General features: G+C 50.5%; 15 protein-coding genes and 1 non-coding gene across 16 annotated transcripts; 8 read left to right on the top strand and 8 right to left on the bottom strand.

Moving 5' to 3' along the window:
• Nucleotide 1: 1 nt before the first annotated feature.
• Nucleotides 2–73, bottom strand: BO94DRAFT_t59. The gene has a single exon. It is a non-coding gene; the product is annotated as a tRNA-Glu (tRNA).
• A 352-nt stretch (nucleotides 74–425) lies between these two features.
• BO94DRAFT_553242 (MIND complex subunit MTW1) lies at nucleotides 426–1,527 on the top strand (the record flags this gene model as incomplete). The annotated part of the gene is made up of 3 exons (XM_025613644.1): nucleotides 426–479; nucleotides 536–862; nucleotides 925–1,527. The coding sequence occupies 3 exons, from the start codon at nucleotides 426–428 to the stop codon at nucleotides 1,525–1,527; spliced, it is 984 nt and encodes a 327-aa protein (XP_025472093.1).
• Nucleotides 1,528–1,590: 63 nt separating this feature from the next.
• BO94DRAFT_456045 (dihydroorotase) lies at nucleotides 1,591–2,889 on the bottom strand (the record flags this gene model as incomplete). Its single annotated transcript, XM_025607687.1, has 4 exons — nucleotides 1,591–2,096; nucleotides 2,122–2,575; nucleotides 2,653–2,732; nucleotides 2,835–2,889. The coding sequence occupies 4 exons, from the start codon at nucleotides 2,887–2,889 to the stop codon at nucleotides 1,591–1,593; spliced, it is 1,095 nt and encodes a 364-aa protein (XP_025472092.1).
• An 844-nt stretch (nucleotides 2,890–3,733) lies between these two features.
• On the bottom strand, nucleotides 3,734–5,015 carry BO94DRAFT_225122 (intradiol ring-cleavage dioxygenase). The gene has a single exon (XM_025606251.1). The coding sequence runs from the start codon at nucleotides 4,877–4,879 to the stop codon at nucleotides 3,764–3,766; it is 1,116 nt and encodes a 371-aa protein (XP_025472091.1). The 5' UTR covers nucleotides 4,880–5,015; the 3' UTR covers nucleotides 3,734–3,763.
• Nucleotide 5,016: 1 nt separating this feature from the next.
• On the bottom strand, nucleotides 5,017–5,888 carry BO94DRAFT_225151 (uncharacterized protein). The gene has a single exon (XM_025606252.1). It carries the CDS (start codon nucleotides 5,690–5,692, stop codon nucleotides 5,153–5,155), a length of 540 nt encoding a protein of 179 aa, XP_025472090.1. The 5' UTR covers nucleotides 5,693–5,888; the 3' UTR covers nucleotides 5,017–5,152.
• Nucleotides 5,889–6,083: 195 nt separating this feature from the next.
• BO94DRAFT_620790 (phytanoyl-CoA dioxygenase family protein) lies at nucleotides 6,084–7,551 on the bottom strand (the record flags this gene model as incomplete). The annotated part of the gene is made up of 4 exons (XM_025616955.1): nucleotides 6,990–7,551; nucleotides 6,841–6,933; nucleotides 6,604–6,790; nucleotides 6,084–6,530 (listed from the first exon to the last, which is right to left on the bottom strand). The coding sequence occupies exons 1-4, from the start codon at nucleotides 7,214–7,216 to the stop codon at nucleotides 6,084–6,086; spliced, it is 954 nt and encodes a 317-aa protein (XP_025472089.1). The 5' UTR covers nucleotides 7,217–7,551.
• Nucleotides 7,552–7,553: 2 nt separating this feature from the next.
• BO94DRAFT_606653 (uncharacterized protein) lies at nucleotides 7,554–8,671 on the top strand (the record flags this gene model as incomplete). The annotated part of the gene is made up of 2 exons (XM_025616519.1): nucleotides 7,554–8,381; nucleotides 8,431–8,671. The coding sequence occupies exons 1-2, from the start codon at nucleotides 7,777–7,779 to the stop codon at nucleotides 8,669–8,671; spliced, it is 846 nt and encodes a 281-aa protein (XP_025472088.1). The 5' UTR covers nucleotides 7,554–7,776.
• A 1,043-nt stretch (nucleotides 8,672–9,714) lies between these two features.
• BO94DRAFT_620788 (Zn(II)2Cys6 transcription factor) lies at nucleotides 9,715–11,684 on the bottom strand. Its single transcript, XM_025616954.1, has 5 exons — nucleotides 11,631–11,684; nucleotides 11,017–11,577; nucleotides 10,681–10,952; nucleotides 10,421–10,631; nucleotides 9,715–10,363 (listed from the first exon to the last, which is right to left on the bottom strand). Exons 1-5 carry the CDS (start codon nucleotides 11,677–11,679, stop codon nucleotides 9,723–9,725), a joined length of 1,734 nt encoding a protein of 577 aa, XP_025472087.1. The 5' UTR covers nucleotides 11,680–11,684; the 3' UTR covers nucleotides 9,715–9,722.
• Nucleotides 11,685–12,591: 907 nt separating this feature from the next.
• Nucleotides 12,592–14,507, top strand: BO94DRAFT_553237 (uncharacterized protein; the record flags this gene model as incomplete). Its single annotated transcript, XM_025613643.1, has 10 exons — nucleotides 12,592–12,667; nucleotides 12,844–12,930; nucleotides 12,952–13,125; nucleotides 13,171–13,276; nucleotides 13,322–13,549; nucleotides 13,602–13,772; nucleotides 13,824–13,907; nucleotides 14,021–14,025; nucleotides 14,073–14,209; nucleotides 14,262–14,507. The coding sequence occupies 10 exons, from the start codon at nucleotides 12,592–12,594 to the stop codon at nucleotides 14,505–14,507; spliced, it is 1,314 nt and encodes a 437-aa protein (XP_025472086.1).
• Nucleotides 14,508–15,145: 638 nt separating this feature from the next.
• Nucleotides 15,146–16,938, top strand: BO94DRAFT_562961 (MFS general substrate transporter; the record flags this gene model as incomplete). The annotated part of the gene is made up of 7 exons (XM_025614323.1): nucleotides 15,146–15,310; nucleotides 15,363–15,466; nucleotides 15,520–15,867; nucleotides 15,917–16,057; nucleotides 16,107–16,164; nucleotides 16,197–16,819; nucleotides 16,890–16,938. 7 exons carry the CDS (start codon nucleotides 15,146–15,148, stop codon nucleotides 16,936–16,938), a joined length of 1,488 nt encoding a protein of 495 aa, XP_025472085.1.
• Nucleotides 16,939–17,652: 714 nt separating this feature from the next.
• On the top strand, nucleotides 17,653–18,779 carry BO94DRAFT_225068 (uncharacterized protein). The gene is made up of 3 exons (XM_025606250.1): nucleotides 17,653–18,125; nucleotides 18,189–18,460; nucleotides 18,701–18,779. The coding sequence occupies exons 1-3, from the start codon at nucleotides 17,775–17,777 to the stop codon at nucleotides 18,729–18,731; spliced, it is 654 nt and encodes a 217-aa protein (XP_025472084.1). The 5' UTR covers nucleotides 17,653–17,774; the 3' UTR covers nucleotides 18,732–18,779.
• BO94DRAFT_484093 (short chain dehydrogenase family protein) lies at nucleotides 18,758–20,177 on the bottom strand. The gene is made up of 5 exons (XM_025608946.1): nucleotides 19,949–20,177; nucleotides 19,457–19,882; nucleotides 19,288–19,385; nucleotides 19,156–19,221; nucleotides 18,758–19,073 (listed from the first exon to the last, which is right to left on the bottom strand). The coding sequence occupies exons 1-5, from the start codon at nucleotides 20,052–20,054 to the stop codon at nucleotides 18,828–18,830; spliced, it is 942 nt and encodes a 313-aa protein (XP_025472083.1). The 5' UTR covers nucleotides 20,055–20,177; the 3' UTR covers nucleotides 18,758–18,827.
• Nucleotides 20,178–20,691: 514 nt separating this feature from the next.
• Nucleotides 20,692–21,715, top strand: swc5 (putative Swr1p complex component (Swc5); the record flags this gene model as incomplete). Its single annotated transcript, XM_025607681.1, has 2 exons — nucleotides 20,692–20,921; nucleotides 21,016–21,715. The coding sequence occupies 2 exons, from the start codon at nucleotides 20,692–20,694 to the stop codon at nucleotides 21,713–21,715; spliced, it is 930 nt and encodes a 309-aa protein (XP_025472082.1).
• Nucleotides 21,716–21,889: 174 nt separating this feature from the next.
• BO94DRAFT_224953 (uncharacterized protein) lies at nucleotides 21,890–22,520 on the top strand. The gene has a single exon (XM_025606249.1). It carries the CDS (start codon nucleotides 22,063–22,065, stop codon nucleotides 22,408–22,410), a length of 348 nt encoding a protein of 115 aa, XP_025472081.1. The 5' UTR covers nucleotides 21,890–22,062; the 3' UTR covers nucleotides 22,411–22,520.
• On the bottom strand, nucleotides 22,431–23,537 carry BO94DRAFT_581653 (T2 family ribonuclease; the record flags this gene model as incomplete). Its single annotated transcript, XM_025615419.1, has 5 exons — nucleotides 22,431–22,606; nucleotides 22,656–22,851; nucleotides 22,906–23,021; nucleotides 23,076–23,260; nucleotides 23,308–23,537. The coding sequence occupies 5 exons, from the start codon at nucleotides 23,535–23,537 to the stop codon at nucleotides 22,431–22,433; spliced, it is 903 nt and encodes a 300-aa protein (XP_025472080.1).
• A 1,208-nt stretch (nucleotides 23,538–24,745) lies between these two features.
• BO94DRAFT_484085 (GNAT family N-acetyltransferase) lies at nucleotides 24,746–25,810 on the top strand. The gene is made up of 2 exons (XM_025608945.1): nucleotides 24,746–24,926; nucleotides 24,982–25,810. The coding sequence occupies exon 2, from the start codon at nucleotides 25,164–25,166 to the stop codon at nucleotides 25,689–25,691; it is 528 nt and encodes a 175-aa protein (XP_025472079.1). The 5' UTR covers nucleotides 24,746–24,926; nucleotides 24,982–25,163; the 3' UTR covers nucleotides 25,692–25,810.
• The last annotated feature ends 1,124 nt before the right edge of the window (nucleotides 25,811–26,934 follow it).

Genomic DNA, 26,934 nt, shown 5'->3' with positions numbered 1-26,934 from the left:
ACTCCGATAGGGGGAATCGAACCCCCGGCTGCCGTGTGAGAGACGGCGATGTTAGCCACTACACCATATCGGATCTTGTTATATGACGGCATTGTTTGATACATTATAAAGCAAAGTTTAACAATCACAACAACACATCCTCATCATCAGATCAACACGCAAAGAACATGTTAGTCCAAAATCAGGCCGTGCCATAGGATGGAATTGATATCATCACGCTCGTTCAGAATCCTGTCGGTGTTGACAGCGACGTCGGCGTCCTCAAGGTACAAGGTCTTGGCTCCAACGGTTGGTTCCCCTCGCGTGCCGGCCAACCCAGCTATTTTATCCCGCATTCGCGCAAACGCGTCCACCTCCGAGGTACAAAACATCATCCAACCATCATCCGCGAGCGTGGAGATGAACCCTGACAAGACCACATCAATATGAGTGACGCGACTACTTCCCTGCTCACAGAGCACTTCAGCTACACGCCCCTGGTCAGTATGGCCCCTTGCGCACTGGCACTCGAATACAACAGGCTGACTGGTCGCAGTCTCTCATCGACGACATTATCAACTCGATCAACAACCTAATCTACCAGGCCATCTCTAGTCTAGAGACCGGACTGCTGTCTACTCCTCCCGAACGATTGGGCTTTTCTCATGCGAACAATGGCTCGACTATACCCGACACCGATGAAGACGGGAATGTTGTTTACCCGGAGGCACAACTGGAGATTGAAAATGGGCTGCATCAGCTAGAAACGCTTCTCGAGGCGACGGTAGACAAGACTTTCGATAAGTTTGAGCTTTTCGTGCTGCGCAATACGTTCAAGATCCCAGATGATCTGATGGGGTGGATTCGATTGAAGCATTATGAGGTACGGTGCTCTAGAATGGTGTAACTATGCTCTGCGTCTTACTGACCTGTTTCTGTCGCTAGAATCTCAACATAGCTCCTCCGCCCGATGCCCCTACCCAAGAGACAATCACCGCGCAACGGAAGAAGCTACATGAAACCAAGAAACTGAACCGGGCGTTGAAGCAAGAGAGCGCACGTAATGAGGCTGCTATTGATCAGCTACGCTCGATTATAACAAAGACACAGGCCGCAAAGCAGGAGAATGAAGTCACGCCCAACGGCCAAAAGGACTTGGATTTGTCATTCTTGACTTCCAGCCTACCTGCTCAACAGCTACGCGTTGGCGTTACTGCCGGATCGAATACCCAACACACGCCAATCACAACAAACACTACGTTTATTTTGTCCCAGCTTCCTGCACTACATGCGCTGCTGAAGGAACTTCGACCCAAGTTGGCTACTCTACCACAGTCCGGAGAGAAAATGGAGACGGAGTCGAAAGCCGATGCGAGACAAGAATACATTGAGAGCAGGGTCAGGCTGCATCTCGAGCGGGCCGGTCAGCTGGCGGTCGGTAGCGATGGCAATACAGTTGTTGCGGGCCGTAAGATCGACATTACAGAAGCACAGGCCCTTGAGGCTGTCACAGGAATGCTTACGCAAGAGGATCAAAAGTCGGCCTAGAGAGGTGAACCACGGAAACTTAGAGAATTCCTTGTCGATTCTATTTCGCGCAGTCGATCAAGTTCATGCAGACCACGACACGCTCCACGTCTGCTGGTCCCGTCTGAATGGAACCACATCCACCTTGTCCGACTTCAGGATGTTCGGGATCTTCTCATCCTTCCTGTCAATGGTGATAAACTCCTTCTGCTCTTCGCCGATGCCATAGAACTTGCGGCCAAACTTGCTCATGAAGCCCTCAATGATCTCGGGGGTGATGTCTTCCTCCTTCAGGACGCCGTTCTGACAAGCCTGCTCGAAAGCGTCGATGACCAACTGAGTGGTGTGGGGCTGAGTGAACACACCAGCGGCGATCTTGTCGCCTCCTCTCTTGGAAACAGCGGGGTGGGGAGCGCTGTCGGAGCCGAAGAAGAACTTGGGGTTGCCGGAGGCTGCTGCCCGCAGAAGGGCATCACGATCCGCAGGTGTCTTGGCCACAGGCTTGCAGAAGCAGAACGGATCTCCAGCCCATGAATCGATGATGATCGACAGGTGGTGGGCCGTGACTGAGAGAATTGTTATTAAGCAATCTTCCAACAACGGGGAAATCCTCACTTGTTCCAGACACAGTAGGGCCGCACTTCTTCACAGCCTCCACTGCCGCAGCGGTTGTGCAGTGCTCGAGAATGATCCTCAGCTTAGGGAAACGCTCGTGCAGCTGCAGCAGGGTGGGAAGGAAGCGCTCCTCCGCCGTCAGGACCGTCACATCGCCCGTGGATGGGACTTCGCCATGCAGGTTGAGGATCATATCCTGACGCTCCATCTCAGCGAAGACGGGGTAGAACTGGGTGTAGTCGATCACGCCCGAAGAAGAGTTGGTAGTCACACCGGCAGGGTAACTCTTGACACCAGTGACGCCACGCTTCTTGGCTTCAATGATCGTCTCCGGGGTCACGGTCTCATGGAGATACAGAGACATGAGAAAGTTCACATTAGGCTCGATGGCCTGCAGGCGCTGCTTGTACTCAAGCGCCCGGTCAACAGTAGTCACCGGGGGGACCAAGTTCGGCTAATTGATAACATCCAAGTTACTATTTCATCCCAGCAAAGCATCAGTACAAAAGGGTAGTATAGAGTCGAATTTACCATAACATAAACCGTATTCACACCACCCTGTCTAATAGTCGGAGTCACAAGCTCCATCATATCACCATCACGAAGATGCACTTAACTCCACTCCATTAGCCATAACCATACACAGTACATATCAACTGCCACCCATTCCCCTCCCCACCTCCACCATTGGAAAAGACATCATCAAAACGCACCATGAAAGTCCGCCGAAGCGGGGAGCTTCACGCCCTGCAACTTGGAAAGAGGCATTGCAAATCCCGAATAATGAACCTTAGTACAACGAGATATAACCGATTGGGGTCTGAAAATGCGAGGAATCAGCATAAATCAATTGATTCCAATGATGGCTTGCCGCAGAAATGCCTCTTTTTCCCCGCCAATTTTTGTCGCGTGGGGGAAGTGGCCATCCATGACCGCCTTGAGTGTGATTGGTTGAGTGTGAAGGTGGGCATGTGATGTCACGGGTTCGGGTGGGTGGTGTCCACTTCCAGTTCCGATGTCCGGCATCCTGGTCCTTACCTAGGGGGTTCGATGTGTTTTGAGCTATCGGGGATGGAGTACGCTCGTTACTCACTGGTTCGAGGCATGTTGGCACTTGATTGCTTTGTTATTTTGATGAAAGATGGGAATTGAGAGCTTTGACAGATGATGAACTGACTCTGCAGCTTGTACGCCCATTGATGTCTTCGCGGCTTTGATGATTGAGATCCGTTGGTTTGGAGGTCAGCGTCATGTGACCTGATGTATACAAAACAGACTCCCAAAGGATACCTATGCCGCTCCTGAGTCTGTTGCTGAACGACTAATGCCCTAGTACTTGCGAAGGCGGGATGGCTCTTTATAGCGGCGCAGGCTTACTATAATCGTGGACTTGATTGACTTACCCTCTGCTAGTGCAATGCTCTATCGATCAACAACTACTGACCCGATACAATCGATGACCAGAACTTTGAATCGCGATTACCAGGAATCAAATCAATTTCAAACGAGTGCTACCAACATTGAAGTTCAAAACGCGATATACGACTACCCCTCACACTCTCCATGGAACCGGCCTGTCTGACCTGTCTGACCTGTCCACTCTGTCCCCTGATGAGGTGCTCTAACAGACAATCCTCGAAACTTAAGCCGGGCCACCAGTGGGCTGGCTACCGCTAGGCTGACTACCACCGGGCTGACCTCCACTTGACTGACCACCTCCAGGAGTGGACGAGCTGTCATCCACTGCAACACCACCGCTGGAGGTATAGATGAAGCTGTAGTTGGGGTCATAGGTGGCAGAAACATTAACAGCAACAGTCACCCATCCGAAGAGGCCATCATCCAAGTCGTCTCCGAGATAGACATAGTTCAGAACAGGATCCGAATCGGAATTTTCAGTCTCATCGGAGAAGACACGGTCCTCTGCGTTGGTGGTGAGGGTGACGGTATTGGTGTTGTATGGGTAAGTTGCCTCCACGTCGTCGATGAGATTCTGGTCCCAGAAGAGCTGACCAATGTGTGCGACGGTGCCTCCAGTAATGGTGTTGTTTTCAAGCACAGTCACATCCAGATGGGCGACCAAGTGATGATGGGTTGTGCGGCCGGAATAGTGGCCCGGAAAGAGGGTCTCGAAGGTGACCACACCATCCGAGTCAGTCTTCTGCACACCACGCAGGAAGGTGGTGTTCATGTTAGAAGTGTCATCGGTGTTTCCGTTTCCATTGGCGACGAGACCGGAGTAGACACCGGTGGCATTGCAATTCCAGATGTCCCAGTACAGCTCGGGGATTGGTTCGCATGTCTCGACATCGACAAACTGGCCCTCAATCACGACGGGCACACCCGACTGGCCTTCACCGAGGCTCGAGCGGATGTACTCGCCCGGGACATAGTAGGGACCAGTCTCACCCTCTGGGTTAAGGATGCAGGTGCTGGTATTGCCGAATATCTCGCTGACGGAAGAGCCGGGGGTGATATCGGATCCAGTCACAAGGTGGGATGTGTTGAGGACAGATTCAGTACTCCGCGCAGAGAGACGCCTCCGGTGAAGGTCCACCAAGGCTCTCCGGCGAGCTTCAGCGCGAGCATTGAGGCCACTACGCTCGAATTTGTCGGCGCACTTCTCCAAGCCGCGACGCATGTTGGCCTTGAACTCCAGGAGGTCAGAGTTGGCGCGCTTCTCCTGGTGGCCAGGATGAGCGGTCGCAAGAACCGCGCATCCAACGATGGCCAAATTGGCAACACTTTGGAGATGCATCTTCAATGAAGCTTAAGAGATGGTTCCAAGAGACCTAGAGCGGAAACAACGATATTTGCAGAAGTGAAGTTGAGTGAGATGGACAGCTGCTGGATGCCTACTCAGATGGCGTCGGATGAAGCGCTCTTTATATGCTGCTTCCTCCATCATGAGCACCGGTCTCAAGGAATGTGTTGCCGCTTCATGACGCAGTCTATACCCATCTTGGTGCGGACAAGTTTGCCATCGCACGGAGGATGCTCCCTTGTCGAAGCGATTCCAACCTCCAAGGTACTAGTAAATGTCGTCAGCAGTGGATGGAATAACGACGAGACTGTACTGATCCCTGCCTGTTCTCTCCAATGTTACCGGCGAGATTGGCGAGAAGTGTGCCCAAGCGATGCATCTACTCGTCGGCAGGGAGGATGACGAATCCCTCCGCCGGGCCAAGACCAACGGCCGCGGGGACGTTGCGATGAAGCTCGCCCGCCAAGACTGGCTAGGAAAACCCCAAACAACCCAACAAGCACAGGTGCCGCGTGTCATTACTATCCAGGAGCGAGTGATTCGCCTGTTTTCTGGGTACTCGCGAAGATCTGCGATCCACGGCTGAGAATTCATCCGCCATCGAATCGCACAAGATCCTGTGGTTTTGGCTCGTGGTCTAGGCGCAAGCCTGCCTACGTACGGAGCAAGGCCCGTTGTCTTGGCGAAGGAAGAGTTGTCTACAGCCCTAGTCCCCTGGTGGAGAGCTGCACTGGATAGAGGGTCTGGTTTATCCCATGACCTTTGGGATATGACCCCGCTGCCGACTCGGCATTTTGCATGTTTCATTTATACAATGTCATATGGAGACCCCAGAACGGCCATCCACAGGATATTCGAAAATGTTTGAGTTGTTGTTCACTGGATCAGGACTTGGGTGGCGAGTAGAGCATGTGCTGGATGAAAGCGCCCGAGGAAGATTGCACTGCTGACCCCGTCTGGCCAAGACTTGTACAATCAAGCTCCGTCTTGGACATTCGTGGCCATGGTTCAAGGTGGGTTGGATACAAGGACTACGACCCAGTCACGATCAAGGTATTGATCCCGTGGCATCTCTTCGCTCTACTTTTGAGTGGTGATCGGCTCCAGAATCAAAGAAGCGGTCCATAGTGGCTTTTCACTCATCGCATATCTCATTTCGTTAGATACAATATCCACCTATAGGCTGATTCCCCGGTTCCTAAGGCACGATGATCTGTGACGGAGAAACCTCCTGGCCCTTGAAGCTGCCATACCCAAACGGATCCTCAGTGCTGCCAAGCAGGGTGATGGGGTCTTTCATGTCAACATGACCGCAGTTTGGATGGCTGACCGAATACCCTAGCAAAGACTGCACCTCAGGTTCGTACGTTTTGGCGACATCCATGTCAACACCTAGCATCTGGTTCTCATCCGAGCGAAGTGAACCTCGAGTCATATGACAGGAATAGATAATCCTCCGCTCTGGAGGGTTTGTCTTATTCTCTCCAGCACCGTGCCAGATGCTTCCGATAATGAACACAGCATCGCCCTTGTTCATCTCGCAGGTTGAGCAGAGTGAACGGTCGGCAGGTCCACGAATAGCTGCCTCTGGCCACTTGTGGGAGCCGACAATGACCTGCGTCGCTCCATTTTCAAAGGTGGTGTCCTAGTCTTTGTATTAGCAATCAAATCACCAGTTTTCGCCCCCAAGCTAGGTGACGTTTCGGCTGCACACTTACGACGCCAGCAACAAGAAGACCCAGCAAAGAGCTTTCCCCACTACCCTCAAGGTGATCAAAGTGCTGTGCCATGTCATCGCGGTGGAGCTGCTGGGCTGTCGAGGGAGAACCGCGGTTGAAGGCTTCGGACACGGCCAGAACGGGATTAGACACGCAAGTGTACCTCTTTCCATCCCGGTAAACATTGCTATATTGCCGTCAGTATATAGCACGAGGTAAAGAGCAAGACGGACTCACGATTCTTCTCTCAGAAGAGCTTTGGCCGTCTCTCGGAACGTCGGGTGGTTGATTGCTTTATGAGCAAAGGTGGGTGATTTGCCTGCGAAGCCACTATATTCAAATGTCAATAACACCGAAAGATACCAATCATCATACAATAGACTCACCTGAGCGGAGGATCAGCGGCATCAAACAGCTTGCCCACGTAAGTACCCAGTTTGCCCCAGTAGGGCTGGGCCTCGGCATGAATCTGGTCGATGACCTCGGGACTCAGAAAGTTCTTGATGATGATTCCACCATCGCGCCGGATAACGTTGGCAATTTCTTTGATTGGGGCTGAGGCGTCCAACTCGACAACCTGGGGGTTGTTCGCCTGGTGTGGTGGATTAGGCATTTTGGTGGTGGGTAGTAGTGTTGAGTTTCTGTGCGGGGTAAGGTTGTTGGTTCACTGGCCGTGTAGCTGCTTCTCTCTGGCGAGTCAATCAATTTCATATATGCTGAGCTCTTGACCAAGATCTTGAATGTGTTGGTGCCACCTCGATTCTCAGAAAGTTGGATGGCATGGTGGCCAATCGCTTCCCAAACGGGTAACAATACACTATCGGGTCACTCGATAAGGAGGTTCCCGATAACGGCAAGCAACACTCGTTTATCGCCTATCGATACGAATCCCCTTCAAGACAAGATGGAGGCATTGCGCCTCGGTTATCGTCCCCCAAACCAAGGCATTCGAGGGGTACTGCAGTCTCTTCAGAAGTTGCAATGGAATACGTGCGACTAGTCACTCAATATACCCGACGTTCGATGCAATGTCGCTATAAGTGTCGTCGGCTTCGTCGAACTATTCGTTAAACAACAAGCCAGCTTCAATATCCAAGGACGAACCCCCAGTTCTGACATCAATCTCATCAGATTCCAATTTTGCCTCCCCTCCTAGCCCAAACCCGCCTCAAAATGCCTGCCACCGTGAAGCGATTCTCTGCCGTCGCCAATCCCCACGAGATTCATCAATACCTCAAGGCCGACGGCGTCGTGGTCATCGAAGATGCTGCTACACAGCAGACCATCGACTCAGTGATTGACGAGGTCGGCACAGTCCCAGGAGGCCAAACCTTCGCCCTTGCTGGCAAGAGCACGACTTTTGCCACGAGCCTTCTGATGAACCCTCTGTATATCGACCTCACGAAGCGAATCCTCACTGATACATGCATTATCTACTACGAAAACGAAAGAACGGTGTCGACCTCCGACCCTCAAGTCTCCCAAACCTCCATCATCACCGCGCAGCCCGGATCCGCTGCCTGGGGTCTTCGTCGGCATGATGAATGCCACCACATCACGCACCCTGCCAAGCGCGAAGCAGACTTTGGTATCGCATACGCAGCGACCGACATCACAACCAAGACCGGAGCCATCAGGGTGGTGATTGGCTCTAACAACTGGACGGATCTGCGTGATCCGACCAAGAAGGAAGAATATCTCGTCGAACTGCGTAAAGGCGATGCTTTGCTCTGGTGGGTCTACCTCTATCACTCATCTAAACCACAACTAACTAAATGGTTACTACAGGCTAGGATCTACCTACTTCGGCCAGACTGCCAACACTAGCTCCACCCAGACGAGCATCCTCCTCAGCGCCATTGCCACAGCTGGCTTCCGTCGTCAGGAAGAGAACCAATACCTTGCGATCCCGTGGGAGGTTGTAGAGAAATACCCAACCGAGGTCCAGCGGTTCCTTGGCTACTCTATCAGCCGTCCTTATGGCGGATCTGTGGAACATATGGAGCCCCTGGACTTTCTGAAGGTAAAGGGTGATTGGTCCAAATATATTCCTGTTGATCTCATCTAGTTCCTGGAATGATATCCCTGGGGACAGATTGTTCTGTCGGATTTAAAAACCAATGATAAAACAAAGGCATAGTAATCATGACTCTTATACAACAGATATAGCGCTGTAGATATCACGTATCGATATTGGTGCGCGATATTCATTACATTTAGAAAGTATAAATACTAAAATAATCAATATTTAAACATAATACACAGAAACCAACTACTAAGACCCTACCCTACTCAAATCAACCCAAATCCTTACCTCCAAAACAACAACAGCTAACTCCCCCCCCCCCCCCACACACACACTAAAACAAACCATACCTACAAGACGAAACCATATTCCAAACCCCCGAATCCAATAAATATAACCATTCCAGGCTCGGGTATATATAAACCTAACTAATACAGTAATATAAAACCAACAAACCCCCTTCCAAATCTCCACGACCTCCATCATCCATTTTCATTCCACTTCCACAACCAGCAACCCAGTAGATCGATCTGAACATGTATGAGCACTACTACCAAAACCACAATTAACTATTTATACTAACCTAATCCAAATAACGTCTTACCTCAATCTTCGAGTTTCAATCGCAGGAGGAATAAAGGGGATCATAACCCATAAGGTAATCCATAATGCAACGATTCTTTTTCTTGTTTTTGTGGTTCTGGTTGGGGATGGAGATGTGGGGGTTTTGTTGGAGTAGAAGCGTTGTTTGGGGATGGGGAATGGAGGGTTCATTGTTGTTGTTATTGGGTTAGATGGGTGGATTGTAATGGGTAGAGTGGGGGTGGGGTGGGCGATGGATGAGAAGAGAAGAATGGTATGTATTAATTAGGTTTTTTTGCTAGATGGTATGAGAAATAAGGGTAATGGCTACTGTTATGATCTGATATTGTAGAGATCGGGTGGGGTTCCCCGTTTGGGTTGTGATAGCCTATTCATCGATCATACGGTGACTGATATCTGAATATTCTCTAGATTTTTGTACAAGTATGATAAAGTACAGCTCCAAATAGATTTCTTGTATGATTCATCTATTCATGAAGATAAAAGCCATTTACAGCAATATGTTCAATTCCATGCCCAGATTTCTGATAATATCTCTCCATCTCGCTTCCCCCGTTTGATCATTGTCCAAGTACTCCCACACTCTCTTTAGAGTCAAAGTAATTGATAACGGACCTTGAAATGCTAACGAGGTATGCATTCTAGTCAAGCCGGTTTCGAAACACGTCCGAGATTCATCAGTCTGGCAATGAACCGCGATCATGAACACTGGAAAAAGACAGGCCTGGAACCAGGTCAACTTCCTAAAAGGCTCTATGGATGCCTCTACGCATGCCTGGATGTGGTAGTGGCTAGAGGCCAGACCGTATATATCACTGTAAGCATAGCATAGCATCCCTTGTCTCCAAACCTCAATGAAATGTTGAATGGAATCTGTATACTCTGGGTCGACGGCTGACACATCCGGCTGCCAGTTTTGGATTTTGATAATGAGATCAGTGACGTGGGGCATTAGTTCGAGTAGCTCGTCCATACTGTCTGGTGTCACTCGGAGGCGGTCGACTGTAATGGAATACTCGGTCGCTTCTCTCAAGAACAAATGCATACGGTAATCCGGGAGGTTGTCCCACCAGTGTGATTGATGACTGGCCATTTGGATATCGTCAACAACTCGATCGAGAGCCGAGGATGCTTTGCGGGTATATCAGCATGTGATCACCGCCATATGTGAATGGTGAGTTGCCTTACCCCCGTCGATGCATTTAAGTTCTTCGAATACAGCAGGAGGGAAGAAGCCTTTGACGAGCGTCCTACCCATTGTCACAGCCCAATTATATTGCAGCAATACGCATCGTAGTCCGGCATGCACTTGGCCGTTGGACCTGAGAAAGGCCCGCTCGAGCAGCCGACGGCAGCCGATCAGTTTGGAGCTCCATGCATCCAACCCAGTCCCGATAACCTATTCAGATCAGCCAACCATCAAGGCAGCACATAATGGCTACTCTTACATCGAAAATGACTGAAAGTAGGACCGTCGCACCGAGAGCCCAAGACTCGTCTTCTCGCGTCAGGGCATCGCGAAAGGAGTCTCTCATTGCCATTCGATAGGGCTTAATGGCAAAGTTGGGTAGCTGTCCAAGTTTCGAAAGATGCAAGGCAGAGGCGAAGAGGATCGCCTTGAGCAGCGGCTTGGATTCGGTCGCAAGTGTTCCGTATACCACTCGATATGGGTTTTGATCTGACTTGACCGGATACAGTCGCAATGCCAATATATTCATATCTGCCACTCGCATTGTCAATATGTCAACCACTGATCTATCCTTAAGCTTATGGGACGACTTTACAATGGCAATAAAGGTGCTGGTCGAAAGGGTCCCTCGGTGGTGCTTGTGGTGCCGGCTCATCGATGAACATGGCCATCTGTGGACTAAGTTCTTCTTGATTATTCTCGACAATCTGATTGTCTCCCTCGGCCCATGACTGAATGGTCTCTGGGATAATTGCAGGGTATGGTGCTGTGTCAGGATGTGGTGACGGATTGGGGGAGTTGCAGTCGAATGATGGGACCGGCTGCCTTGGAGAGGCCGATTCTGAAGTCTGGGAAGGGGATATTGGTTGGAGAAGCACCTCATTTGCAACATGAGTCATTATTCCCATATCGTCCGAGTTGATCCGAGGCTGTGGTTGCCTTCTCGGCTGGTTGCGTGTATTGCTATCGCCAGAGTCACCACCGGGACCATTCCTCCTTAACCGTGACACCATCTGACCTTTACGGCCGCTGTAGGCAGTAAAGTCCCCGAGAGCGATGCCATAACCTCCGCATTTCACCCCATGCAAGCGACAGTTCCAGCAGGCGGGTTTTCTTTCATCACATTTTTGGTGCCGTCTGCGACAAGTCCAGCAACCTGGACGAGCGTGAGACACAGCGACGAAACGATACTTGATAGGCAAAACAAACCGCTTCTTGATCTTTTGCCAAAGGTCTGGTTATGGTTATTGGTCGACATTCTGGGTGTGGTTGTAGAAAGAAAGAATGTTGGAGGGTGGTCCGAACCGCCGCAAGAAGGAAACCTTCAACCCCGCGTGGGGAAGAGACTCTCGGCATGATTCTGGGCTGGCTAATCACCCCCAAATCCACTCAACCACCCTCATTGTAATCAAATATACTCTTTGATCCTTGGCCATTTGGGTAAATAATGAGAATGGGATATGGTAGTAAGATCTCTAAAGGTCCTGAATCTCCCCCCATCCCCGTTATCGGCGGAGGCAGATAACTGACGGGATCGGAGCGATGAGAGGGGACGGTGAATCATCCTCCTCCATATAGATCGAAAGGATTATCTAGGTCAGAGGTCTACTAGATATATTTTTCTCGAGCCAACCTGGGGATTTTAGCTAAATCTGGGATTGTCTGCACCACTAGGTTACGTGATTCTCACATCAACATGTTTAGTATCTCGATGCACCTGAAACAGATTGTACTTTGAAACCTCAAGTCTAGTCTTTCCTTCGAGATCCAACTGCAGAATGTCCAAGCGCATACCGATAACCACCGGCAAGCATCTGTCTAGGCTATCGTACCCGATTTTAGAAAAGTCTGCGAGTATTCCCAGTGACAATCTCATACAAGCATCACCGCTATACCTGATTTGTGCGTAGCATGCTATCTATAGATGCTATCACACTGGAGACTGACAAAATTGGGAAGCGAACCATTGCTACCACAGATACTACGGTCACAATTATGATAACTAGAAGACCATGGCTTTGTGTATACAATGCGTAGTTCCCATCCAGGTTCAAAGCCAGCCAAGACTATCAAAAAACTGCCATGCCTCATCATTCAGACACCGGGAAAGAACCCATCCCACAACTTTTTGGGTTGTGGAGCGCCATCAGCCTGGGATGGCTGACTCTCAATGTCTTCGGAGGCATGTCCTTCATCATGTTTGTCGGGCTTTCGGCAGGGGGTCTTCCGGCTATTCTTTACGGATTGTACGTTGCCTACAAGTTCTTGTCTCGCGATAAACTATTAACGTTATAAAGCATCGGATCGTGTGCTGCGGTCTTATGTATCATCCTGACCTTTGCACAGTGTGCATCAGGGTTCTCAACAGCTGGTAAGCCTTACAGTTATCAGATCTGACATGTGCCTTGCTGACTGAAGATAGGGGGTGCCTATCACTATGCTTGCTTCTTGGTTCCAGATCAATATCGGCGTCAGGTTGCCTACCCGCTGGGATGGATGAAATATCTCGGTTGAATCTTTACTCATGCAGGCTGTTGCGCAATAGTCGCGACATTGGTATTGGGCTTGGTTAACCTCTGCCGCCCGGAGTTCGATGTCACGTCCAGATGGAAGCTGTTTCTGGTGTATCTGGCAGTGAACGGGTTGTGTTGGCTCTGCAACCTCTGGGGTGTCAAGGGTATCCCAACACTAGAGCTTATAGGATGTATGTTTATCTTGAATCCTGATACGATGGTGCTGACTGTCAAAGGCTATGCTACTGCTCTTGGATTCGTGGCATTCACCACCACCCTTCTAGTCAAGGCACTCAAGGCCGACCCAAGCTTTGTCTTTGTGGACATTAACAATGACACCGGGTGAGTTCTCTGTCCATATCATTGCATGTCTTAAGACCACAATAGATACAGCTCGAATAGCTTCGCCGTCCTGTTAGGGATGTTTACCAGCTTTTCAACCTTGATGGGACTCGACGGTCCTGCACATCTCGCGGAGCTTCATCAACCAAAAAAGCCTTTGCCCCGGATTATGCTAATAGTCATCTTTTCTCAATTTGTTGTTGGGGTTGTCTGGATTATTGTGTTGGGATTTTCGATCACCGATCTCGCAGCAATCACAAAAACCGCAACAGGGTCAGTGCTTCTGTCCAGTCCTTGATCACACGTTGACTGCCCAGTTTTCCAGAGTCCCTATACTGGAGCTAATCAGGCGCGCAACGGGAAGCAACGCTGCAGCGATCGTGTTTTGTTTGATTGTCATTATCAATAATACCGCCTCAGCACTCGGAAGCGCAGTCACGATGAGCAGACAAGGCTACGCGTTCGCTCGTGACGGCGGTTTGTTATGGAACTCCAAGTGCGTTGGCTAGGACAATAGTCCGCCTATGTAATCGCTAACCGTAAATAGGCTCATTGAGATGTCTCCTGGTTCTCATATGCCATTCTGGTCTATCAACCTGCCTTTGTTCCTAGTTGCCGCCGTGGGACTGATGTGAGCACTATTCGCCGATTTATAAAGTAACTTTGCTCAGTCTCGCAGTTACCTCTTCTCTGACGCCACATTTAACCCATCATCGGATCTCAAGCTACGTGCATGATTATCAGCTTCGGTAATACTCATTCCATCATCCCCGGAACTAAACGTTAATGAGAACAGGCTTTCCCAGCCTGGTCCTCCTTGTCACACGAGGCCGCCTACTGCCCGAAAATGATCGGTGGAATTTTGGCACATGGAGCATTCCCATATACGGAATTGCAGTTGGATATTCCGTTCTAGTGGTTATTGTTTCCTTCGTGCGTCTCTTTCAACTGCCACGTGCATTCAAACCTCTAATCATCTGAGTAGATTCCACAGTCGCATCCAGTGACAGCCGTAAATGTGAACTATACGGTGTTGGTCATGGGATGCTTTGCGATTGCCATGGGTTTGGGGTGGGTCTTTGAAGGCCGCAAACTCTTCTCTCCACCGGTTAACGACGAGGTTGTTGTTGCTACTTCTAGTACCCTAGACGGGCTCGATGTTGCTGAGGAAGAAGTGATAATCGACGGGATAACCAATGGTCAAGACAAGTATCATAGCTCTGCACATTGATTGTATTGTGAGAAGCTTGGGAACTCGATGTTAAGGGTGGCAGGCAGGAGTCCCGTTTGAATATGGTTTCTAGCGTATATTGGCTATAGAATACATCATAGATCAATAGAACTTATGTTATGATTGTGTTCTATCTAAAACAGCCGTAATCTCTAGATGAAGGATGAGGGTAGGCAGTTCTACGGCATACCAACCGGACTATCTGGATGATGGCCAGACTTTGTATCAACAATATTCAAACGAGTATATCTCCAACCGAAGCTATACACTTGGCCAACACACTTGTCTTTTCAGTGAATAATCCTGGGGTATCAGCACGCTCTAGCTTCTTTCGGTCACCTCCAGCGATAAGCGATAGGCCGGTTTCGGCTTGGCTTCTCAATCGCTGTATCTCCCATGGATTTGAACGGCAATCTGGACTAGATCCAGCAGCACCAGTGCGATGCAGTTACCCCGCCTTCCAGATGAAAACGGCAGCTGGCCTGGCTAAACTTCATGGCGCTGTTCATATGTATCAGCTGCCTATGGCTTGTCCCAATCTCTTTTACAACCCAACTCTGCCTGTTCACTGCCGAGCGAGACAGAGATTGGTACTTCCGCCAGGTACGAGAGCTGGGTGACTCAGCTTCAGGTAAAAGATGAGGGACGGTCATACAGATGATACTCTATCTGTTGTCAGCCGGGTGGTGACTGCGGAAGCTCAACAGCAGAGACTGGGGATTCCCGAGCCTGCACCCCCTGATCTGAGCCAGGCCAAACAGTACACAATCACCTGTCTGATCTTGATATGTAATTTTATACAGGCAAATCGTTAAGTTCCGCAGTGTCTATGCACTGGCATCTAACATTTGGTAGTTTCTGTCTATGTTTTCTACCGTGGCAGGAGGATTCGCATTCAACGCCAAACTTGGTCATGAAGCCAAACCAGGACAAGCAAACTGGATGGCTGCGGCATACTCGTATGTCCGATCATTTTGGTCAGTCATTGCATCTACTGACTGTTTCATGCTAGACTTCCTCAAAGTGCCTTCGTCCTCATTACCGGTCGTCTTGGAGCAATCTACGGTCACCAAAGATTACTACTACTTGGCTCTTTTACCATTACAATCTTCTCTCTGTGCAACGCTTTCTGCAACACCTACGTTTCATTCGTGGCGGCTCGCGCTCTCACTGGAATAGGAGGTGGCATTATCATGCCCAATGCCGTTGCTACCCTCACCATTATGGTCCCTCCTGGAAAGGCTCGCAATATCACATTGGCCATCTTTACAGCTACACCGCCAGTGGGTGCACTGGTCGGCGCATTGCTGGTTGGGGCCTTTCTTCAATACGCGGAGTGGAAATGGCATTTTATTCTCATGTAAGGCTATCCTGAACTGACGGCTATCTTGAAAATGCTGACTCTCTAGCGCGTGCCTCGGAGTCCCAGTGTTGGCGGGCTTGTTCTTCGTTCTGCCTCACGAAGAACCAGTGGATAAAGGTGGCAAGGCTGACCTAATTGGGGCTTTTCTCGGCCTTAGTGGGCTCTTATTGTTCAACATAGCCTGGAAGTAGGTCTACCTTTCTATGTCTTCTTTATTCTGACTGACTCGATCATAGTCAAGCTCCTTCCGGTGGATGGCAGACCCCATATATCATAGTGATCCTGATCCTATCAGTACTGCTGATGATAGGGGTTTCATCTGGGAGAGCAGATTTGCAGATGAGCCCATCATGCCTCTGGCCGTTTTCATAGCACCCAGCTTCAACGCCCTCATTTTCGTCGTTCTTTTTATCTACATGTCCGTTGGGATTTCGCTTTGGTACATGGTCGCCTGGCAACAGCTCATTCGAGGTTGGACTGTCTTGCATGTTGCAATCGGCTGGATCCCTTACGGAATTGGCGCTTCGATAGCTGTTACGCTTGCTGCATGGTTAATTACTGTTCTGGAGGCACAGTATATCCTGAGCCTTGGATGCCTCACGTCGATCGTCGCATGTGTCCTGTTAGCGACCATGCCAGAACAGCAGATCTACTGGGCGCAGGTCTTCCCTGCGACCGTCATTGGCAGTCTCTGTCCCGATTTCGTCTATGTCGCTGCACAAATTATTGCCAGTAACAGTGTTGGAAAGCGAGAGCAAGGTATTGCGAGCAGTCTGATAGGGACCCTTAACCTCTATGGGAATAGCTTGGGGTTGGGGTTTGATGGCACTATCGAGGTCCAGATTGCGAATAGTACGAATAGTGAGGCCACGGGAATCCGCGCTGGGCTGTGGTTTGGGGCTGCCTTGGGGATAACGGCTCCACTTATTGACCTGGAATTTGTGAGGATGTGGCAGCAGAGCATTTCATCTACTGAAGATGTCATGGGGGTTACAGAACACTCAACTGGAACCATGCAGGAACAAGAATGATAGATGCAATAGTAATGAGCAATGCCATTGCCATTAGAAAGCACCTAAAAGAATAAAATTCTTTCAATAAGATACATGCTTCAATCCTGTTTTCTTTCAGGTATTGAATTCTCCCCAAATATGGAATACTAAAGAAATACCTGTCGGCTTTTCTTCCCTCCTCGTATCCTCCCACATTCCCTCCGTGACTGCTGCAGGTCCCTGGTTCTAGAACTGCAAGAAAAAGAACGCAATAGGCTGTCAACCAGGATTCCTGCAGTCATAATCTCATCGACACTCCCTCTTCCAATCAAACATCCGACCCTCCGAACGATGACAATTAGTGTTCCCGAACATACCAATAGGCGAGCCGACGAAGACCCTGACATGTTACACAAACCGAGTGCTTTGTTCAACCTCCAGCTGTCATTCGCGCTGCAGGTTGCATCGACCTCTGCTAAGCGCCGAGGGGACCCTCCTGCATGCCGTCAGATTGAAGGATTCTGCATCCTCACGAGCTGCAGGAGACAGCAAATGAGCGGCGCGCAATCCCGCTGGGCGGCTATTAGGCTTTGATGGCTGGATGTCTACCTCTCCTATACATGTTTCATCTCCTCGTTCTCCAAGCGCCCTTATTTTTGGCAGCTGAAGATGCTGAAATGGTTGAAGAATTGATGGGATTTGAGTTGCATAAGTAGTTGGTGCTTGCAGCTTTCTTCGTTCTTTGTTTTGTGCATGTTCCTCTCATTTCTCTATTCATCTTTTTCTTCTTCTATCTTGCTTCAAGTTATCTAGCCTTCTGGCAAGGCTTTACCATTTTTCCCAACTTATTCCCAAATACCCATAACCCATTCACTAAAAAAGAAAGAAAGAAAGAAAATAAAAGAAAAGAAAATGACCTCCCTAACCTCCTCCCAAACCACCATCACCACCACCATCACCTCCCAACCCCTAACCCCACCCATCACCTCCATCGAAGCCGAATCCAAATTCCTCACTCGCACCCATCACCTCCGCCACACCCGTCTCGCCCTCGCCATCCTCACCTTCCTCGTCTCCATCCCCACCATCGCCTGCGAAGCCGTCGTCCTCCACCACTACCGCCAAACCGCCCCCTACACGCGCATCTGGCTATACCTCTGGCCCTTGAACCTGGATCTGCGTCCCACCATTGCTCTCCTGGCTTGTGGATGTGTGATTGCATTCCAAAACCTCCTATACATCATCACTGCTCTTCTTCCCTCTGTGAGTACTGCCCTACTCTATACCCTAAAACTGGAAATCAAGACTAATAGAAATAATCAACAGCCACACTCCCACATCCGCCGTCTCAACCTCCTCGCCGCTGCAACCGCCCTTTCGGGGTTCATCACCGCAGTAGTGGGTCTTCTGTTCGTGATATATCATCCTGGAGCGAGACATCCGAGCGGGTTTACGGAGAGTGAGACGTTGCATTCGTGGACGTGTAAGTGGGAGGAGATACGGGGGAATGGAACCACTGCCAGTGGTAGTGGGAGTGGGAATGGGAATGCTACCGCGCCGGTGCATTTCAAGCGTGATTGTGAGGTTACTACGGCGGCGTTTGGGTTGTTGAATGTTTTGCTTGGGTTGGAGGTTGTGATGGGGGTGGTGGTGGTTTTGGGATGGTGGGTTGGGAGAAGGGTGGAGAGGTGGAGGGTTGGGGATGGAGATGGGGTGAAGGGGGAGGAGAAGGGGGAGCGGACGATGAGTTTGGGGGAGGAGAGTGTGAGTGCGAGTGTGAGTGTGGGTGGGGTGGATAAGTATCCTGGGACTTGAGTGTAGGACTGTTGCTTAAGGAGATTGGGGGTGGTTGGATGTAGTGATAGGTAAGGGTGGTGATGGGTAGTATAAGTAATGTAGGTAGTTGACTTGACCTGACAAGAGTATGACACAATATAGTAAATCTCCTATTCACAGAACAAGAAACTACAACTTCGCTCTCCCCTTCGAACTATCCATCCTCACCCCCTCATCATCCTGCTCCGCCACCTCCAACACAGGAAACTCCTTGGGCATTATCCGTCTGGGACTCGCCCCAGGAACAACAGAGTACTTGGAGAAATCCTCCACCCCGCAATACTCCCGCAGGAAGTCTTCATCAAGGGCCAACATACCGTTAACAATATGTGCCGGGGTATTCAGAATCCCGAGAACGGCATCAGAGAAGATAGTCTGGTCTACTTGTAAGTATCTCAACCCACCAACCAACCAACCAACCCACTTCAACGGGAAAAAAAAAAGAAGAAGATCATACCGGCTTCCTCAAATCCTCCTTCAACGAACCCCCCGGATTCATCTCCGTAGCCGCACTCTCAATAGCCTAAACAACCATATCAGCCAACTTCACCCTCACCCCCACCCTCCACCCCAAAGAAACAAAACATACCGTAGCCGGCCAAAGACTAGTAACAGCCATATCCATCTTGCCCTCTCTGACAAAATCCATCGCCAGAGCCTTGGTAAGTACACTCATCGCCACCTTTCCTATACCCATACCCTTATTAGCCTACCTCCCCTCCCCTTCCTCCCATCCCCAACCAAAGAGAAGAACATACCCATAGCATACCCCCCCTTCCCCCTCCAAAACCTCGAATAAACCGGCGGCGAAACCACCACCACCCTCCCCCACCCCTGTTTCTCAAAAACCTCCAACACAGCCATAACCACCGCATACAGACCCTCCGGATTCACCTGTTGCATTAACTGGAATCGTTTTAGGGGCGTATTCCGGATCGAACCCCACCAGATCGCGCCCGAGTTATACACCACCACATCTAGCCGGTTGTTGGTGAGTGCGAGGGTGGAGGTCACTAGGGAGGTGATTTGGGTGGGTGAGCGCACGTCGACGCGAAGGGGGTAGGCTGTGCCGCCCTGAGATGTGATTTCTTGGGCGACGGTGTGGATTGTACTGTGTTGGGAGTTGGGGTTTGGTATTTTGAGATTGGTGCCCGGGGGAGAAGTTGTTTTGGCGGCGACGATTACTGGGGTTTTCTTTGTTAGTACTGTAGCTGTGGTTGGGTGACGGGGATGGGAGGAGGGTATGGTACCGGTGTAGTTATTCTTTGCGAGGTCGAGGGCGATTTGTCGGCCTATGCCCCGGGAGGCGCCGATGACGAGGGCGACGGGTTTGGTGGGGAGTGCGGTGGTGGACATTATGAGTGGATGGTGCTGAGGAGGGTAGGTTACGTAGGTTATTGGTGGTAGTTTGTTTGATATGGTGGAGGTGATATCTGGGAGCTGCTAGGGAGTTATATCCCCCTCTATCTCATGATTTCATCCTCGGTTGAGGGTGATTTGTCGAGCGCGGGTCGGCCCGTCGATATTAATTAGCATGGGGTTGTGGGTTCAGATTCAAATATCGAATGGAATATAGGGTATTATTATGAGAGAATGTCGATTTATACAATACCACCTCCACCTTTACCAGAATGATGAATAGCCTCTTATTCACTAATCTAGAGATAGATAGGTAGATAGCTGAGCTCTCCTTATCTCAACCTCGGCCCCATCACCTCCTTCCTATACTCACTCCGATTGGTCAGATCAATTACATAATTAATTCCCACCGCCCGGCAGAATCACCATCCAGCATCCCGATTTTCTACTCCCTCTACTCTCACCATACAATAACACTCCCATCTACCTACCATACCAATCATAACCTATCAAAATGCCTCCCGATCTAGCCTCCCTGACTGCCGAATATGACAACGACGATGACCAATACGACTCCGCCGAAGACTCCGACTTCCAGCTCGATGACGACGCACTTCCCGACGCCGAGTCGGGGATGTCTGATTCCGATGACGAGGAGGAGGTGACCGCGGAACCGGTAGCCAAGAAACGGAAGACGGGGGATAATAAAAATGCTCAGGGACCGGAGGAGTTGGATTCCGGGGACGAGGCGACGATTCAGAAGGCCAAGGCGAAGAAGGATAAGAAGAGGAAGGGTGATGAGGACGAGGATGAGGAGGGGGGAACGGGGGGGTTTGTGCGGACACGCGCGATGAAAATGAGGATGTATGTCTTTTCTCTTTTCTTTTGGTTTCTCTTTTTTGATGGTTCGGGGAAGGGAGGGGTACTGAGGAATAGGTCTGATGCTGATATCATGCAGAGGGGAAGAGCGCAAACCGCTTGCGAAGATCGATGGCGCTACGGTCGATGTGGAAGCGTTATGGGCGAAGATGAATGCTTCTGATTCGGGAATCGGGGGTTCGTTGTCCCAGGGTGAGAAGAAGGATGATGCTACGTCTGCGGATGGACAGAAGGATGGAGAGACGCGCGCGGATAATAATGGAACAACGACATCGGCACAAAAACCCCAGACAAACTACACCGAGGAGATGATCAAGATCAAACGGACATACAAATTTGCAGGGGAGATGATAACGGAGGAGAAGCTCGTGCCGAAGGATTCAGCGGAAGCGAAGCTTTTCTTAGCGGGCGAAAAGGAAGCAGAGACCGTCTCTGCTTCCGATATGGATCATAACAAAGAACCCATCAAACTGCTGCGTCGACCGCTTCGACGACCCTCTCGATTCGATCCGAATCCGACCGGCGCGATCAAGAAAAGCTGGGAGAAGATGCCCGCTACGGAGACAGCCGGACAGGAGAACGCCCGGGGACCGAAGATCAACACGGTCGAGAAATCTCGTCTGGATTGGGCGGCGTATGTGGATCAAGCGGGTATCAAGGACGAGCTCAACCTGCACAGCAAAGCCAAGGAAGGATTTCTGGGTCGGATGGATTTCTTGGATCGCGTCGGGGCCAATATCGAAGAGGAAAGGAGAAATGCTCGTTTGAAGGGACTTTGAATGTACCGCGTCTTCTTCTGAAACCTCAAACCTCTCACCGGCCCATCCCTGGCCATCCATCCCACGCGGATCAAAGCACATGCCAGAGGACCCATCAGCACCCCAGTCAGACACGTTCCCCCGTCCGCTCTCTGGGCTGGCTAGCCTACCAATACGCACGCGCGGCATATTATCTATCCTCCATAGCAAGAGGTAGGGCCAGACACGTGCGTAAAGCTTGGTCCACAGCACCGAGCGCACCTGCGGTTCGCTTACGTGGAGGACAGTCACTGATTGGATAGCGTATATTGCTATGCATTGAGTAGCATGCCACCCATTATGACTTGATTCCACCTGGGGGTGACGTGATGACTTCATATCGTTTATGGAGACGTGACCTGATGTCAATAACTATCCAGGATTGCTGGGCTTATCCAATAGCGAGATGTTGCCTACGCACGAGGTATAGAATTATGTGTTTAGGATTATGCTTAGGCCTCTATTTGGATCTTCTCTCAATCCGAGTCCCATACACCTATTTGTCTGGGCACATACGTTGCAGCATACATACAAGAGACATAGATGTAGATAGACAATCCGAATTGTATTCACAACGAGCGACTACTACGTACGCGAGCAAGCAATTCACAACTTTTCACCGTGCACGGTTTCCTTCTCCTACACCACTCCAGCAGCATCCGTCTTCTAAGCTATAGAGCTATCAAGCTAGACTAATCTAGTTCTTAAGACCTCTCTTGCGAGTAGCCCTCTTCTTGTATCCGTAGCCGTAGTCACCGTAGCCGTAGCCACCGTATCCGGAGCTGCCGGAGCCGGAGCCGGAACCAGAGCCAGAGCTGCTGCTTGACTTGGGAGGGTACTTGATGCCGGAGTCGTCGCAGTTGGAGTCCTCGACTGTAGAAATATTAGTTCACGCTTTATGATATCGGGATGGGTGACTTACGTCTCTCAGCAGCAACATAGGTTCCGTTGATGGCGCTGCCGCGGACGTTGAAGTAGTAGTACAGCTGGGAGATGGCACCGTCCTCGCAGCCGACGTAGGGAGGGTAGCCGTCGTGAATGGCGGCAAGGGCGTCCTCGATGTCGCTCAGCTTGTATGTGGTGTCCTCGGAGGGAGTGATGCCAGCGTCGGAGAGGGCCTGGTGTGGTTAGAATTGTTTGGAGAAGGTAGGAATGGGGGTGGGGGTGCATACGGTGTAAGAATCCAGGCCCTTGAAGAGGTCGACAACCTGCTGGAAGAAGTCGCCGACTTCCTCCTGAGCGTAGTAGTCGGTGTAGCAGCTGGGGTCGATGGTGTTGATGCAGGTTCCTGTGGGATTATGGGTTAGGTTTTAGATTTTGAAGGGGGATCAGGCTGGCTTACCGTGCTTGTTCCACTCGTGCTCCCAGAAGGTCTCATCCTCGTCGGAGCCCTCGTAGTCGGGCCAGTATTCCTCCATGTAGGACAGGAGCTCGGTGCGGCCTTGCTCCTTGAGGATGGCGGTGATGTTGCTGTACTCGCGGGAGTCGTCGCAGTACTCTTGGTAGGTGCCATCGCAGTTATCGGGCCTGAAAGTGTGTTAGTGGTGGTGTGAGATGGTTATATTGCCACATACCAGAGTCCGTGGATGGTCCAGGAGTCGGTCGGGCCATCGGACGGGTCGTAGTCCCAGAATTGGGTCTGCAGGAGGGAACCTCCAGGGGAGTTGAAGCAGCAGGAAGCGGTGTCATCGGCCGAGCAACTCAGAACGCTGTCCGAGGGGCAAGTGTCAATGCCAGCCAGCACACCGGAGCTGAGCTGCACGGCAGCCAGGGCGAGCATGCCCGCGGAAGGGATGAACGACATTTCGGGCATAAGGGATCGTAGACTTCGTAAAGTACAGAACACAGGATTGAATTGACAATTGAGAGGAATTGGGAGCAATTGGCCCATTTTATACTACGTACATCAGTAGCGTGTAGCTGCCCCATATACTCCGGTCCGACCTAGCAACCAGGCCACCTCAATATCGGTAGCGGGGAAGTCTGCCCCGATAGTGGTTGATAGCACATGTCCTGATAAGGAGCAGCTGATTTGCCGGAGTTGATCGAAGAGGCAGTCTTAAGATAGCGGAGGTCACCGTGAAGACCCGCACTGTTGCGAATGAGGAGGACGCGAATTGGCCAATTGATGGGGGTAGCGGTGGTCTGCAGAGTGCAGTCGGTCACCGTTCCAGCTGATCCGTCGGGGCGCCATCGGAGGTTAGGCCCGCAGAGTGGGTAGAGACCAGCCTAATTGATAAGTAGCGAGGCATTTGAGTCCCGAATCCCGTAGCAAAGCTTGCGTCGGTTCCTGCTTTGAGCTGAGGTCTGCCTTGATTCGCCCCGATCAGAGCGATCTGCAGGACCTAATGATCGATTAATTTCAGGAACCCGGCTGTCCGCCCGCCACGGACGAATGGCATGGCCAGCGTTCATGTTGGCTGATCCTGAGGGTTAGGCCCGGAGGCGAGCCGAATCATGAAGAGACGGACAAAGAGAGCACAACAGGGAAGATGGTCCTGCAGTACTCTGCTATCCGACACAAGCCGGCTTTTAAGAATAGGGGTGCAGCGGTATAGGATGGTTGATGCCGGGATTGAAAGCTTGTGTCACCAACTTGTTTCATCGGCCTTTCACCGAGTATCACACCCGACTCTGGTCTTGATCAGAGGTTATCATAGTGGAGAGTCAACAGTGGGCTCTGCTTGATTAGTGAGTATAACCGGAGATTAAGATGGCTGGAAACGCGAGCAGCATGTGATAACCATCTTATTATGTAGACCGCCAGCCCACACAGCCATGAATATCATGACATCAAACCCTGAGAGCAAGCAGTTCTTTACCCGTCTGATCCGACAATGCCGCCGGATGAGGAGAAAGGGAGGATGAGAGAAAGAGGAGAGATTCTTCTGGTGACCCCCGCTGGATGATGGCCTGAGGCATCCACGCCTTTCCCAATCGGCGTGACATCACGCCCATTTCCTAATCGGGATTGCCATCGCGCCCTTCTGCTGACAGTCGACGTCTCCAACACTCCACGGATTGACCCCAATTGACAAACATCATGCTTTCTTTCCATCTTCTTCGGCCTGAATCTGCTTCTATACCAATCAATCAGCATGAACAGCCAAGCCTAAAGCCCAACAAGCCCGCACCAGCGTCTACAATCCCATCTATACCAGCACTCTACAGTACAGCACAGCAATTAACCTAAGTACATACATATCCACCCAATCTTCAGATCCCATCTAGCTAACAAGCCCCCAAAGACAACCCCAGAAATTGCGCCATTCGAACAACTAATCCACACCAATCCCAACCCAACCACCAACACCCACCACACACAACACCCACAATCCCCACAAGACAAGAACCAGAACCACAAACCACTTCACTTCACTTCACTTCACCTCGCAACCCAAAGAAACAACCACCCAATCCAACCCACAAAATGACCACCCCAACCTACCACATAATCCCCGCCACCACCCCCTCCCACCTCACCACCGCCCGCACCCTCTTCACCACCTACGCCCAATACCTCAACATCGACCTAACCTTCCAAAACTTCGAAGCCGAGTTATCCTCTCTCCCAGGGAAATACAGTCCCCCGGATGGCGAAATCCTCCTCGCATACAGCAACACCTCCCCTCCGATGCCCCTCGGCTGCGTCGCTCTCCGTCCCCTCCCTTCGCCACCAGAATCACCGCGCCAATACTGCGAAGTGAAGCGACTGTATGTTGCCCCTGAGGCGCGGGGGTTGGGACTCGGCAGAGCGCTCGTGAATGCGATTGTGGAGAGGGCGAGGGAACTGGGCTATCGGGAGATGAGGCTTGATACGTTGAGGACGATGGAGGGGCCGGTGCGGTTGTATCAGAGTCTGGGGTTTGTGGAGATTGAGCCGTATTATGATGCGACTGCGGCGCCGTTGTATAAGGAGATGGTGTTTTTGGGGAGGGAGATTTGGGTGCAGGGGTGATTGCTATTTAGATGGGTGGTTTGGAAGGTTTGTGTTGGGATAGGTATTTTGATTTGTTTTAGAGTAATATTGCAATGGATAGACAACACTAATAAAGAGCGAAAAAGTATAGCTAGCATGTCTCTCAAAACTCAGACTGTTGAGCTTGAATTTTTTGGAATAGACACTCATCGCAGATAAACTGCATCATGCCAAAGAAAAGAGATCATCATAGTCAGAGAGACAATGCAAGCTATCCAAAACAACCAGAAACAATAGAAAACGCCATCATATCATTCCGGAATCCACCAAAACTTGTTCATAACCAAGCTGCAGGTGTCCCAGAAACTTTCAACGTTCCCTCGCATACAATAATAGACGGTGAGGATGTATGTTATCGCAGATCAATTGGTCCCAAGCCTGTTGGAGAACATCATCTTCCAAGGCATTGCGACTGCTTGCCAGCCACCTGGATGGGTGGGCATCTGCACGAGTAGGAAAGGAAGAGAAACGGTGAAGATTTTGCTGCGTGGGGGGTATTTATTTGAAGATGTTATGTAAGCAAGTAGCTAGTTTTGGTGTATTGATTAGTCAGAGTGGTTGTGCGTGGATTATGCTTGTGCATCATGGGTATACAGGTTCGAGGAGGAAATGGGTCAATGCAATAATCTTATAGATTATTGTTCTGGTGTTGATATATCATAGCTCTGTGCAATATATCAGCCCCTTGAAAAAACAATTTGGGTGGTGAAATGCGGTGCGGAGTATACTACACCTCCAAGCCCGTGGCCCTGTACAGCCCCCCATGAGGTCACAAATGCCGATTATCCCCCGGGAACATTTTCCTTGTTGCCATGCTAAATGCTAAGTGGTCTGACCCATGCAGGCACTCTTCAATAGGAAAAATCCACATGTGATATCACATACAGACAATAGTGTAACCGTTTCAGTGGGTGTCAAAGTTAATTTGGGAGATCTGAAAAAAGTAGTGGGAGGGATGATCCTAGGGTACGTGACTGCGTGCCGAGGTCGCACACACAATGCCTTTGTGTATGCGTTGGGTTGAGTGGAGGAGGTAAATGGACGGTCGAGAGACTTCACTATGCTGAATCCAGCAACCGGTGAGCAGTTCAGGTGATCACATCGTTGTAGGAAACCTTGCATATGGTCAGAGTCCCATGCTCGTTTGATTTCATAGATGGAAAGTAAGATCTATAGTTTGTCTGTGCACGCATTGCATTAGTGACATCGGATCTGCTGTCCG

This window comes from Aspergillus sclerotioniger, assembly GCF_003184525.1.
Source record: "Aspergillus sclerotioniger CBS 115572 chromosome Unknown BO94scaffold_3, whole genome shotgun sequence".
NCBI lineage: Eukaryota > Fungi > Ascomycota > Eurotiomycetes > Eurotiales > Aspergillaceae > Aspergillus > Aspergillus sclerotioniger.
Note: the sequence above shows the minus strand (reverse complement) of the source record. Positions and strands in the feature narration are given on the sequence as shown.

What these genes read in the sequence shown, in the direction of transcription:
- BO94DRAFT_225122 (XM_025606251.1), bottom strand. Translation starts at nt 4,879, where the DNA reads ATGCATCTCCAAAGTGTTGCCAATTTGGCCATCGTTGGATGCGCGGTT.
- BO94DRAFT_225151 (XM_025606252.1), bottom strand. Translation starts at nt 5,692, where the DNA reads ATGAAACATGCAAAATGCCGAGTCGGCAGCGGGGTCATATCCCAAAGG.
- BO94DRAFT_620788 (XM_025616954.1), bottom strand. Translation starts at nt 11,679, where the DNA reads ATGTCGACCAATAACCATAACCAGACCTTTGGCAAAAGATCAAGAAGC. An exon ending in CCAGCACCTTTATTGCCATT is followed by an intron (nt 10,953 to 11,016) that starts GTAAAGTCGTCC and finishes TGCGAGTGGCAG; the next exon opens with ATATGAATATATTGGCATTG. An exon ending in TACTTTCAGTCATTTTCGAT is followed by an intron (nt 10,632 to 10,680) that starts GTAAGAGTAGCC and finishes TGATCTGAATAG; the next exon opens with GTTATCGGGACTGGGTTGGA.
- BO94DRAFT_225068 (XM_025606250.1), top strand. Translation starts at nt 17,775, where the DNA reads ATGACCTCCCTAACCTCCTCCCAAACCACCATCACCACCACCATCACC. An exon ending in TCACTGCTCTTCTTCCCTCT is followed by an intron (nt 18,126 to 18,188) that starts GTGAGTACTGCC and finishes AATAATCAACAG; the next exon opens with CCACACTCCCACATCCGCCG. An exon ending in TGTGAGGTTACTACGGCGGC is followed by an intron (nt 18,461 to 18,700) that starts GTTTGGGTTGTT and finishes TTGCTTAAGGAG; the next exon opens with ATTGGGGGTGGTTGGATGTA.
- BO94DRAFT_484093 (XM_025608946.1), bottom strand. Translation starts at nt 20,054, where the DNA reads ATGTCCACCACCGCACTCCCCACCAAACCCGTCGCCCTCGTCATCGGC. An exon ending in CGCAAAGAATAACTACACCG is followed by an intron (nt 19,883 to 19,948) that starts GTACCATACCCT and finishes AGAAAACCCCAG; the next exon opens with TAATCGTCGCCGCCAAAACA. An exon ending in CTAGTCTTTGGCCGGCTACG is followed by an intron (nt 19,222 to 19,287) that starts GTATGTTTTGTT and finishes ATGGTTGTTTAG; the next exon opens with GCTATTGAGAGTGCGGCTAC.
- BO94DRAFT_224953 (XM_025606249.1), top strand. Translation starts at nt 22,063, where the DNA reads ATGACTTCATATCGTTTATGGAGACGTGACCTGATGTCAATAACTATC.
- BO94DRAFT_484085 (XM_025608945.1), top strand. Translation starts at nt 25,164, where the DNA reads ATGACCACCCCAACCTACCACATAATCCCCGCCACCACCCCCTCCCAC.